General features: G+C 45.2%; 1 protein-coding gene across 2 annotated transcripts in view; it reads right to left on the reverse strand.

The window, feature by feature from the left end:
- Positions 1-317: 317 nt before the first annotated feature.
- tmprss9 (transmembrane serine protease 9) overlaps positions 318-12,937 on the reverse strand; it is a 35,249-nt gene continuing 22,629 nt past the window's right edge. For both annotated transcript variants that reach the window (XM_055658355.1, XM_055658354.1), the window contains 5 exons: positions 11,988-12,104; positions 9,603-9,774; positions 8,327-8,592; positions 5,011-5,147; positions 318-3,246 (listed from right to left, as the gene is read on the reverse strand). In XM_055658355.1, the coding sequence (XP_055514330.1) occupies positions 3,088-3,246; positions 5,011-5,147; positions 8,327-8,592; positions 9,603-9,774; positions 11,988-12,104 (851 nt within the window). In that variant the 3' untranslated portion in view covers positions 318-3,087. The remainder of the gene's footprint in view (positions 3,247-5,010; positions 5,148-8,326; positions 8,593-9,602; positions 9,775-11,987; positions 12,105-12,937) is intronic.

A 12,937-nucleotide genomic window follows, 5' to 3' on the forward strand; every position in this document is an offset into this window, starting at 1 on the left:
TAGAGGGAAATTGGGTGGTTCTGCGGTCGAGGAAGATCCTATAACGACTACAATACTCAGACTGCCCGGCGGTGCAGGAGTAAACGCATGCGTACTGCCCATTTACCACTATTCACTGGACTTTATCTTGCACTGAATGTGATTCCCTGCACCCTGTTTCTGCACACTGTGGACGGCTCAATTGTAATCATGTCTTTCCGCAGACTGGATAGCACGAAACGAAAAAACCTTTCACTGTACCTGTACACGTGACAATAATAATAATAAATATAAACTAAATATAAATCTATAATAATCAAACCAAGTAAGTCAGCATTGGTTTTTGAATTGTTCACTGTTTATTAGGTGCAGTTAGATTGAGTTAAATACCTTGAATTTTTCTTTATTACTGTGTTTATTCACATATCATAAAACAAAGCCGCTTATCAGATGTTTTTGTCCAGTTTCACACAGTTGAGATGCACTTGCACCAATTACAAATGACACAATTTGCAGCTCAGATTATAATGTAATAGCAAGGAACTGCAGATGCTGGTTCATGCCAACTAAGCCACAAAATGCTGTAGTAACTCAGTGGGTCAGCATTTTTGGAGAACTGCCATCGGTCTGAAGATAGTGCACAACCTGAAGAGTCACCCATCCATGCTCTCCAGAGATGCTGCCTGACCCGCTGAGTTACTCGAGCATTTTCTGTCTTCCTTCTGTTATAATCCATATACTGCCATCACATAGTTTCATAGCCTGGAAGTACACACCGCAATTCATATCACCTTTTGACATTTATTCAAGAAAATATCTAAGGCCGTTTGAAATGATTCTCAAGTTTTTTAGGTTTAAGAAAGAACTGCAGATGCTGGAGTAACTCAGCGAGTGAGGCAGCATCTATGGAGAAAAGGAATAGGCGACATTTCGGGTCGAGACCCTTTTTATTCTTGGTTTATTGCTTGCATTTCCATCGAAATCTCTATAAATCTATTAAGTTTGTGATGTTTTCCCAAATTATCCTTAATTCTTTTAGCAAATTATGTATTTTTCTTTGACCCATTATATTTGAATTACATTATATGAAGCTTTGAATCTCCCATTGTTGCAGTTATCTATGTCATTACCATCCATAGCTAATTTAACTGAAGCCAGCAAAACATTTACACAATATTTAGAAACTTTCCTGTCTCGCTGTAAAGTTCCCATTTTTCTATTTTTCGATTTTCCTGTATCCTGGTATATTTGACTCTCATTCTAGCATAAGCTATATCCAGATTTACTTTACTTTAGACTTTAGAGATACAGCGCAGAAACAGGCCATTTGGCCCTCCGGATCTTCACTGGCTGGACTATCTCTAATGACTACACTAGCACTATCCAACACTAAGGACAATTTACAATTTTAACCTAGTCAATTAACCTATAAATCTGCACGTCTTTGGAATGTGGGAGGAAACCGGAGCTCCCGGAGAAAACCCACACGGTCACATGGAGAACATGCAAACTCCGTACAGACAGCACCCGTAGTCAGGATCTAGCGCAGGTCTCTGGCGCTGTAAGGCAGCAACTCTACCACTGGGCCACCATGCCGCCCCCACCACAGTAACCATCTATAATCATTCCTATCCCAACTAGCTTTCTGCTCATTATTTTTATGTTATGTTATTTTTATTGCTATAAAGATGTTATTATTGGTATAAAAATGCTTTTGTTACAATGGCTTCTTCCCTCTTTGGAGTGTTCTTCTGTCAATTTACCATCTAACGTGAATTCTACTAAACTTCTTGCTTTCAGTAGCTCTGTGCTTCTTATTTTACAAACCATTCCAGTTTTGGTTTTGGCATTTAGGCTTCAGTACAAGGCCTGAGAGCTTCCAGCATAGAAGCGAACCTGAGGCTTTGGCTTGCTAAAACCCTAGAAGTTGTAATGATTATTACCCCTGTATTAAACCCCAGCTCATAATCTTTGGTGTGAAAACCAATACTTGGTAGTTCTTTGGAAGCAATGTTTTTTCCACTCACCCAGCGGTAGATTTTCAACCATGGGCCTAAATTGAACACATTTTTAACTCTTTTGGGATATACACATTATTTCGCCTTTGCCAATTGTACAGAAATGCTTATTTCAATTCAAAGGGCCAATGAAACCAAGGGGGACACAAGGAACTGCAGACGCTGGTTTACAAAACCAGACACAAAGTACTGGAGTAACTTAGCGGGTCTGGCAGCATCTCTGGAGAACAGGGATAGGAGACGTTTCGCGTCTCCCAGTAAACTATGATTTGCCGATGAATAACGTACACACACCTAAGATAATGCATCAGCCCTTACCTGATAGTATTCTCAATGTGATTACCGTATGTGTGTCTTCTGATCCCGAAAATACTGTCAGTGATTTAGGATACTGAGTTGGATGATCAGCCATGATCATATTGAATGGCGGTGCAGGCTCGAAGGGCCGAACGGCCTACTCCTGCACCTATTTTCTATGTTTCTACGTATATGCATAAGATTCTCACTGTTATTTGGTAGGTTCATGACCCGATCACGGCACCTTACATTTTCATTCAGTTATATCACCAAAACCAAAATCTAGTTTTCCAGAAGAGTTATTGCAAGTATTTTCCTTTCCGCCCTGACACTACTGAATGAAATGACCTGAAGAGCAGACACAAGGCGATGTTAAAATTGGTGCTATGCAGAGAATAAACAGAAATCTCCACTGTATCCTACGGTTTGTAACTAGGAGTTGTTCATCCTCAAATTGTAGCACATAAAAACCAACAACAGATATATTTGGGGGTATTTCACACTAGATAAGATACAAGAATGATATCTATTATCTCATTTGGTGTGTCAGAAGCAAAAAAAGCATAAACAGAGCAGTTTAAAAAAGACACCAAAAGATCACCTTCATATATATTACATTTCAAAGAATTCCTTAATCTCATTCACAAATAAAAGAATTGGAGGCGTTGAAGACTGAAGGGAGTGATCACAGACTGTCGAAAACCAAGAGAATTCACGTCTCCACAGCTCCTGCGTTCTGCATCGAAACCCCAAAGCCTTCGGTGAATCAGAAATAATTGCAAATCCTCAACCTTCAGAAAACGTAGTGGGCAATGAAACGTCTGAGGGCTGTGACTCTGCTGTAGACCCCAGGGGCATTCACCCTCGCGCAGCCATCTCCCCAACTTGTAATTCCAAAGAGGAACCACTTTCCCGAATCTTCCCGGCAAATCAGTGGGCCACCGGAATCTCCCTGCGAACACAAATCAAGTCAATAGAAACATAGAAATTAGGTGCACGAGTCGGCCATTCGGCCCTTCAAGCCTGCACCGCCATTCAATATGATCATGGCTGATCATCCAACTCAGCATCCCGTACCTGCCTTCTCTCCATACCCCCTGATCCCCTTAGCCACAAGGGCCACATCTAACTCCCTCTTAAATATAGCCAATGAACTGGCCTCAACTACTCTCTGTGGCAGAGAGTTCCAGAGATTCACCACTCTCTGTGTGAAAAAAGTTCTTCTCATCTCGGTTTTAAAGGATTTCCCCCTTATCCTGTCAAGTCACTTTTATTTACATAGCACATTTAAGAAACAACTCTCGTTGGCCAAAGAGCTTTACATTGGTGGAGGTACTATCGTTATACAACAGTGGTTCATAGATTAAGTACATACATAAATACAAACATATAGCCCTCGCTCGGAGGACGTCAAGAAAGGCTTGGGAGTAGAGATGAGTTTTAAGTCTCGACTTAAAGGAGTCGATGGAGGGGGCAGTTGTGATGGGAAGGGGGGATGATGCTGTTCCACAGTCTAGGAGCTGCAACCGCAAAAGGCGCGGTCGCCCCTGAGCTTGTGCCCAGACAGCGGGATGTTCAGTAACCCCAAGTCGGCCGATCTGAGGGAATTGGAGGAGGTGTGGGGGTGAGCAGACTTTTGATGTAGGTGGGGGCAAGCCCATTAAGGGCTTTTCCACAAATCCACTATTACTACACAGAAGGCAGAAGGAAACACCACAGGTTGGATTACTACCTCAATACACAATGCTCATGGGCTGCACCATTGTGTCTTCAGTTCAGACGTACATTGTACCCTTGTTTAACGGACCTCTTTATAATGGATAGACACAAAATGCTGGAGTAACTCAGCGGGACAGGCAGCATCTCTGGGTAGATGGTACGAGTGCTGTTTCGAGTTGAGACCCTTCTTCAGACCTCATGGTATGTTTACTTTGAAGAGGTTCCCCTATCTCCGACGAGAGTTCTGTAACACGCTTCATGCTTGATCAATGGTGTTTTATCATTAATGTTTTATTATTATTAATGTTTAGTGTTTTCTGAGTCATTCGTAACTGTCACCGTGCGTCATGTTGTTACTTGTGGGCGGAGCACCAAGGCAAATTCCTTGTATGTGAATACTTGGCCAATAAACTTACTTACTTGCTTAACACTCTTTCACTGCTCCCCCCCCCCCCCCCTCCCCCCTCTGTGATTCTAGCCATGATCACATTGAATGGCGGTGCTGGCTCGAAGGGCCAAATGGCCTACTCCTGCACCTATTGTCTATTGATTCCTCCTGCTCTCCAGCTCTGCGATCATGCTTTAACCCAGGCTCACTGCCACAGCCACGTTTGTTTTCTCGGTGCCTACCTGCTCCTCCATCACCTGCTGAGTCTGAAGAAGGTCCTCGACCAGAAATGTCACCCATTCCTTCCATCCAGAGATGCTGCTGCCTGTCCCACTGAGTTACCCCAGCATTTTGTGTCTCATCTCTTTACAATGGATAACTCTTGCCTGCGTAGGGAGATGCTGGTTTATACCAAAGATAGACACAAAGTGCTGGAGTAACTCAGCGGGTCAGGCAGCATCTCTGGAGAAAAGGAACAGGTGACCTTTCAGGTCGGGTCGGGACCCTTCTTCAGACCCTTGGACCTCCTGTCCAAGTGGGTACCTCTTGCCTCCTGACGGGAGAGGGGAGAGGGGAGAAGAGGGAGTGAGCGGGGCTCGGATCGCTTACCTGACATGAATCCACACCGCCTGCCACTTTACCAGCACACAGCATCCTGTCAGTGACCTGGCTACCATACAGTTTCCAGCACAGGTCATCCCTGATGACTTCAACCTCGGCCTTCTGTAGCACGTAAGCCAAATAACCTGCGAAGGGCAAAACAGTTGTACTAAGTTGTACTTGTCCAAAGTGAAACAAATATACTTACTGATATCCTTCGCCAGCATGTTTACAATTTGTCGGACAGGCAGAAAAATCACACACACACCGGCATTTAACAAAATATGTATATTTGTGAAAATTATTCTTCAAATGTTACATTTCCACGGGAGGTCCTGATTTTTAATAGGTAGACATAAGTGCTGGAGAAACTCAGCGGGTGAATCTGAATCTGAATCCGAATCTGAATCTGAATCTGAGCATCTGTGGAGCGAAGGAAATAGGCAATGTTTCGGGCCGAAACTCTTCAGGGTTAAGTGAATACACTTCTCGGCAGCTGCATACAATGATGTCTGTCTTGCGCTTCTTGTGCGTGGAGATTGGTGCAAATGATCTTTCCTTGACCCCAGGGAAAGATTAATTACCTCTTAAACAATTGTGCACAAGTCACACGCTATCTCCTACATTACAGGTGTCAGGGAGGGGGGGGGGGGGGGGGGGCAGGAGAATGGGGTTGAGAGGGAAAGAGAGATCAGCCCTGATTGAATGGCGGAGTAGACTTGAAGGTCCAAATAGCCTCATTCTGCTCCTATGTTGTTAATCTATTAGTGAGAAAGAGATTATTTGACTCAAAGCACCGTGCCATCTCTTTCACGCCGCTGCAACACAAGAATCGAACCGTACATATTCCCGCACTAGCTATTGCCGACGGTGTATACATTCCCCCACAGAGCTGGTGCCAGTGTAAAGTTTCCGTAAAGCTGAGCCAGCTTTCATACAGTTTGTTTAAGAAGAAACTGCAGATGTTGGAAAATCAAAGGTAGGCAAAAATGCTGGAGAAACTCAGCGGGTGCAGCAGCATCTATGGAGCAAAGGAAATAGGCAACGTTTCGGGCCGAAACCCGGAAGGGTTTCGGCCCGAAACGTTGCCTATTTCCTTGGTTTCGGCCCGATCACAGTGAGGAGGTGCCTGGTGAACTCACCGTGGTGGATGTTAATTGTGTGCTTTTTGTCATTTTTACTACATGTAGGACTGCGCGGCAACAAAATTTCCTTCGCTCCACAGATGCTGCTGCACCCGCTGAGTTTTGTCCAGCGTCTTTTTTTTTTGAATGAATGAATTTCATGTACAAATTCTTATTTTAAATTTAATAGATATAGATATAGATAGATATGCCATTTATTGTCACTATACATGTACAGTGAAACTGAAAGCTGCTTGTACTCAGTGCATACATACAATTTAGCACAAAAAACAAGAAAGAGAAAAAAAAACAAAAAACAGAAGGGAGATGGGGGGGGGGTAAATAAAACTTAATAGTAAAAAAAGAAAGTAAGGAAAGCCAGAAATAGAGAGAAAGAGAATATCATATAATTTAAAAAAAAAAGAGGAATTTAAAGGGATATACACACTTGTCTCTGCCTTGCCTTAAAGATCAGCACCATCCTCCTCATGTGAACCCTGTGACTCCCTCTACAGGTTATTTTATTTATAGCATACGCCAGCATTTTGAGCCCGTCCCGCTGAGTTACTCCAGCATTTTGTGTCTACCTTCGCTACCTCAGGCCTTCAACCTTCAAGGTGCCTTCGGACCCTTCCGGAAACTCAGCGGGTGGGGCAGCATCTATGGAGCAGAGGAAGGGTCTCGACCCGAAACGTCGCCTATTCCTTCGCTCCATAGACGCTGCCTCACCCGCTGAGTTTCTCCAGCATTTTTATCTACCTTCGATTTTTCCAGCGTCTGCAGTTTTCCTTCTTGAACAAGCTTGAGTGGATCGGTGATCCTTATCTCAGCCCCATCTCCCGTCTCCCACTCGCACCCTCCGCAGTTTGAAATAAACCTCATCTCAAATTAAATCAGCATCAGGTCGAGATCAGCCATGATCATATTGAATGGCAGTGCAGGCTCAAAGGGCCGAATGGCCTACGCCTGCACCTATTTTCTATGTTTCTATGACCCTTCTTCAGACTTATAGAGTCAGGGTAAAGGGAAGAGATATATATGGTGATACGGTCTTATAGAAACTTACAAAATTCGTAAGGGGTTGGACAGGCTAGATGCAGGAAGATTGCTCCCGATGTTGGGGAAGTCCAGGACAACGGGTCACAGCTTAAGGATAAGGGGGAAATCCTTTAAAACCGAGATGAGAAGAACTTTTTTCACACAGAGAGTGGTGAATCTCTGGAACTCTCTGCCGCAGAGGGTAGTCGAGGCCAGTTCATTGGCTATATTTAAGGGGGAGTTAGATGTGGCCCTTGTGGCTAAGGGGATCAGGGGGTATGGAGAGAAGGCAGGTACGGGATACTGAGTTGGATGATCAGCCATGATCATATTCAATGGCGGTGCAGGCTCAAAGGGCCGAATGGCCTACTCCTGCACCTAATTTCTATGTTTCTATATTTCTATAACAAGAGATATATACAGTGATATAGGGAGATATAGAACAAATAAATGAAATGAAATGCAAAAAAAAGTAACGATGATCAAAGAAACGGTCCATTTGTGGCTGTGGGTTGGGTGACAACGAGTTATACGGACCCAATCCCAATATTACACTATAGATAATAGACAATAGGTGCAGGAGTAGGCCATTCGGCCCTTCGAGCCAGCACCGCCATTCAATGTGATCATGGCTGATCATCCCTAATCAGTACCCCGTTCCTGCCTTCTCCCCATATCCCCTGACTCCGTTATTCTTCAAGAGCCCTATCTAACTCTCTCTTGAAAGTATCCGGAGAACCAGCCTCTGAGACAGAGAATTCCACAGACTCACAACTCTCTGTGTGAAAACGTGTTTCCTCGTCTCCGTTCCAAATGGCTTACTCCTTATTCTTAAACTGTGGCTCCTGGTTCTGGACTCCCCCCATCAACCAGGAACATGTTTCCTGCCTCTAGCGCGTCCAAACCCTTAATAATCTTAGTTAGGCAAAATTGCTGGAGAAACACAGCGGGTGCGGCAGCATCTATGGAGCGAAGGGGGGAAAAAAAAGTCCTCTCTCCTTCGCTCCACAGATGCTGCCGCACCCGCTGAGTTTCTCCAGCAATTTTGTCTACCTTCGATTCTCCACCATCTGCAGTTCCTTCTTGAACCCTTAATAATCTTGTATGTTTCAATAATACTATAACGCTTGGCTGTACAGAAGCTCAGATAAAGTGGTGCCTACCCCCTTCTGATGTAGTGCCCCAGCCTGTAATAAAACATTTCATTGCCTCTGAGAACATGTGGGACAGTGAAGGTAGGCAGGCTGGCTGGATGATGCTGGAGAGGGTTACAGGCTGAGTCAGTTCCATTAGGGCAATGTCATTGTCCAGGCTGTAGACGTTGAATTGTGGATGGATGATGATTCTCTTGAAGGTGACTCTGGTGCCGTTCCATCCCGTGCGATAAACTGTTCCCAGGAACCCGAGCCAATAATCCGGATTCTTCTTACTGCAAAAGGAAAAGTGGGTCAAACATTTTGCTCGTTATTTGAAAACCCCACTTGAAAGCCCCAAGTCACGGGAGCAGAATTAGGCCATTCGGCCCATCGCGTCTACTCCACCATTCAATCTTGGCTGATCTACCTTCCCCTCCCATGCCCCATTCTTCTGCCTTCTCCCCATAACCTTTGATGCCCGTTCTAATCAAGTACCTGGCCATCTCCGCTTTAAAAACAGCCTATGATTTTTGCCTCCACAGCCGTCTGTGACAATGAATTCCACAGATTCACCACCCTCTGTGTATTCCACTCCCATTCTATTTCAGTGCCACGCCCAAGTATACACGGCCAATCGTGTAAAAAAACAGTGAACAAGTTAATTGTTCTTATGTCTCATAGTTAATTTTACCCCCCCCCCCCCCTCTCTTTATAACAGGTGTGCTTGCAGCCATGGTGGGTATGCCCATTGTTACTGAGCTTGTTCTTACAGATATTTATTTACAGAAGTCCTTTAGTCAGAGGGTGGTGAATCTGCAAAGGTGAACCCCTCACACCCGTACTAATCAAGAATCTATCTATATAACCATATAACAATTACAGCACGGAGACAGGCCATCTCGGCCCTTCTAGTCCGTGCCGAACACTTATTCTCCCCTAGTCCCATCTACCTGCACTCAGACAATAACCCTCCATTCCTTTCCCGTCCATATACCTAATATAAATTTATTTTTAAATGATAAAATCGAACCTGCCTCCACCACTTCCACTGGAAGCTCATTCCACACAGCTACCACTCTCTGAGTAAAGAAGTTCCCCCTCATGTCACCCCTAAACTTCTGTCCCTTAATTCTCAAGTCATGTCCTCTCTGCGTTAAAAATACCCACTGACTTGGCCTCCGCAGCCTACTGTGGCAATGAGTTCCACAGATTCACCACCCTCTGACTAAAATAAATTGTTCCTCATAACATGCATATATATCGGCAAGGGCCTGGTATCTGTCAGAGACTTGTTATTACATACCGTAGAACGCAGTGGGCGGCAGTGGCCACCCATGTTGGGGAGATCAGCGTCCCTCCACACACGTGCCCTTTCCACGTTGCATGGAGACTCGTCTGCCAGGGGAACTCTCCAAGGGCACTGCCTTCTCCACCCACAATCTTCGTGCCCACCGTTAGAGATGTATCTCCACAATCTACAAACAAAAGTCGGCTCAGTTACAAGGTTCCCGGCAGCATAAAATGTAGATGGAGCGTTAAAGACAGCTCGAATAAATGAATAAAGATCTCCAAAACCAGATTGTGGTGCTTTGACATTTCTTTCATGAATAAAGATCTCCAAAACCAGATTGTGGTGCTTTGACATTTCTTTCTTTCTTTCATTCTTTCATTCTTTCATTCATTCATTCATTCACTTCGTGTGACAATTGCAAGCAGGAACGTATGGCTTGTGCTGTGTTAAGTCCTCATGTGCTCACTGTCGATGGCAAATGTAGCAAAATGTGAAGCCATACATTTTGGTAATAAGAATCAAGGTGTAGGTTATTTTCTAAATAGAGAGAGAATCCAGATATCGGAGGTGCAAAGGGACTTGGGAGTGCTGGTGCAGGACTCTCATAAAGTTAATTCTCAAGTCGAATCGGTAGGAAGGAAACTTCAATGCTGGCATTTATATCAAGAGGACTGGAACATAAAAACAGAGATGCAATGCTGAGGCTCTATAAGGCACTGGTCAAGCCCCATATTTGAGGAAGGGTGTGCTGGATCCAGAGAGGGTACAGAGGAGGTTTACAAGATTGATTCCAGGAATAAGTGGGTTAGCATATGTTGAGTGTTTGACAGCACTGGGCCTGTACTCGCTGGAGTTCAGAAGGTTGAGGGGGGATTGCTTTGGAACTTAAGCATAGATATAGTGGATGTGGAGAGGATGTTTCCACTGGTGGGAGAGTCTAGGACCACAGGTCACAGCTTCAGAATTAAAAGGCGCTCTTTTAGAAAGGAAGCAAGGAGGAACTTCTTTAGTCAGAGGGTAGTGAATCTGTGGAACTCACTGTCACAGAGGGCTGTGGAGGCCAAGTCAGTGGATATTTTTAAGGCAGAGATAGACAGATTCTTGATTGGAACGGGTGTCAAGAGTTATGGGGAGAAAGGGAAATGGGGTTAGGAGGCCATGATTGAATGATGGAGTAGACATGATGGGCCGAATGGCCTAATTCTACTCCTATAACGTAAACTTGTGAACCTTGTTACTTCAAACTATAGACCCGCTACAGTTTATTCAGTAATTCATAGGTGGTCACTCGAAACGAGTATGAGTGTCCTCTCATGGAGGACGCCTGTGCGTGACTTTGTTTAACGTGGGGAGACTGGTGCAGAGACAGCCAACCCCACGGGTCCTTGACAGATCTGGGTCAGGATCCAGTGGCATGGAGTCCAAGACGACCGGAGACCCTTTTCTACCGCAGCCTTCATCCATCCGCCTTCGCAGCTGTTGTGACATGTTCCTCCACTAAGGTCAGCCATTGTCCTCCGCCTGTTCCACCGTTGAGGTCTTGGTTGGATTGCTTTTTGTCAGAGACCTCCCCCTCCACCTTACCGCCATGGGTGGCCCTACCAGGAGCATAGCTCCAGACGGCATCGCTCTCAGGATCTCAGGTCCACACGAGCTTCTCCACCACGTCAAGGTGACAATCCATGGGGAAGGGGCAGACGTGTGGTCTGATTCTACAATCCCTGGTGTAGTGGATGGGATAGAAACATAGAAACATAGAAACAGGTGCAGGAGTAGTCATTCGGCCCTTCGAGCCTGCACCGCCATTCAATATGATCATGGCTGATCATCCAACTCAGTATCCCGTACCTGCCTTCTCTCCATACCCCCTGATTCCCTTAGCCACAAGGGCCACATCTAACCCTCTTAAATATAGCCAATGAACTGGCCTCAACTACCCTCTGTGGCAGAGAGTTCCAGAGATTCACCACTCTCTGTGTGAAAAAAAAGTTCTTCTCATCTCGGTTTTAAAGGATTTCCCCCTTATCCTTAAGCTGTGACCCCTTGTCCTGGACTTCCCCAACATCGGGAACAATCTTCCTGCATCTAGCCTGTCCAACCCCTTAAGAATTTTGTAAGTTTCTATAAGATCCCCTCTCAATCTCCTAAATTCTAGAGAGTATAAACCAAGTCTATCCAGTCTTTCTTCATAAGACAGTCCTGACATCCCAGGAATCAGTCTGGTGAACCTTCTCTGCACTCCCTCTATGGCAATAATGTCCTTCCTCAGATTTGGAGACCAAAAACTGTACGCAATACTCCAGGTGTGGTCTCACCAAGACCCTGTACAATTGCAGTAGAACCTCCCTGCTCCTATACTCAAATCCTTTTGCAAGGAAGAGGGATGAGTGTACTCACCGCAGTTGAACTCGTCAGAGCCTGAAGCACAGTCGATGATACCGTCACACTCTGCATTGTATTTATTGATGCAGCTGCTGTTGGAACACTGGAATGTGGTGGCTGTACAGTGAACCTCTGAAACATGAAAGAATCATTTTAATCCACTGTTTCTTAATACATGCAATGGGTAGATGGGGTTGATAGATCCCGTAGGAAGGAACTGCAGATGCTGCTTTAAACCGAAGATAGACGCACAAAACTGGAGTAGCTCAGCGGGACAGGCGGCATCTCTGGAGAGAAGGAATGGGCGACATTTCGGGACGAGAAGAAAGGTCTCGACCCCAAACGTCACCCATTCCTTCTCTCCAGAGATGCTGCCTGTCCCGCTGAGTTACTCCAGCTTTTTGCGTCTATCTTCGGGTAGATGCACAGAGTCCCTTGCCCAGAGTAGGGGAATCGAGGACCAGAGGACATGGGTTTTAATGTGAAGGGGAAAAGGTTTAATAGGAATCAGAGGGGTAACTTTTTTCACATAGAGGGCGACGGATGTACGGAACGGGCTGCCAGAGGAGGTAGTTGAGGCTGGGACTATCGCAACATTTATGAAACTATTAGACAGGTACATGGATAGGACAGGTTTATAGGCGTATGGATCAAACGCAGGCAGGAAGGACTTGTGTAGCTGGGACATGTTAGCCGATATGGCCAAGTTGGGCCGAAGGGCCTGTTTCCACGCTGTATCTTTCTATAACTCTAATACAGTCCCTACAACCCCTATAAAACGTGGGGGAAGGGTTGTGAAAGGAAAGTTACTGCAGACTGATCATTCTTTGTGTACCTGAGGGCATTTGGTCTCACTAGGGTATGTTGCAGGCTCTATTGATGATCCAGCCCCACACTAACACTGCTGTTTCACACACGGGTTTGTGGCGACTATACCAGCTGAGAACCGTGAGAACTTAGCAAAC

This window comes from Leucoraja erinacea, chromosome 29 (genome assembly GCF_028641065.1).
Source record: "Leucoraja erinacea ecotype New England chromosome 29, Leri_hhj_1, whole genome shotgun sequence".
Taxonomy (NCBI): domain Eukaryota; kingdom Metazoa; phylum Chordata; class Chondrichthyes; order Rajiformes; family Rajidae; genus Leucoraja; species Leucoraja erinaceus.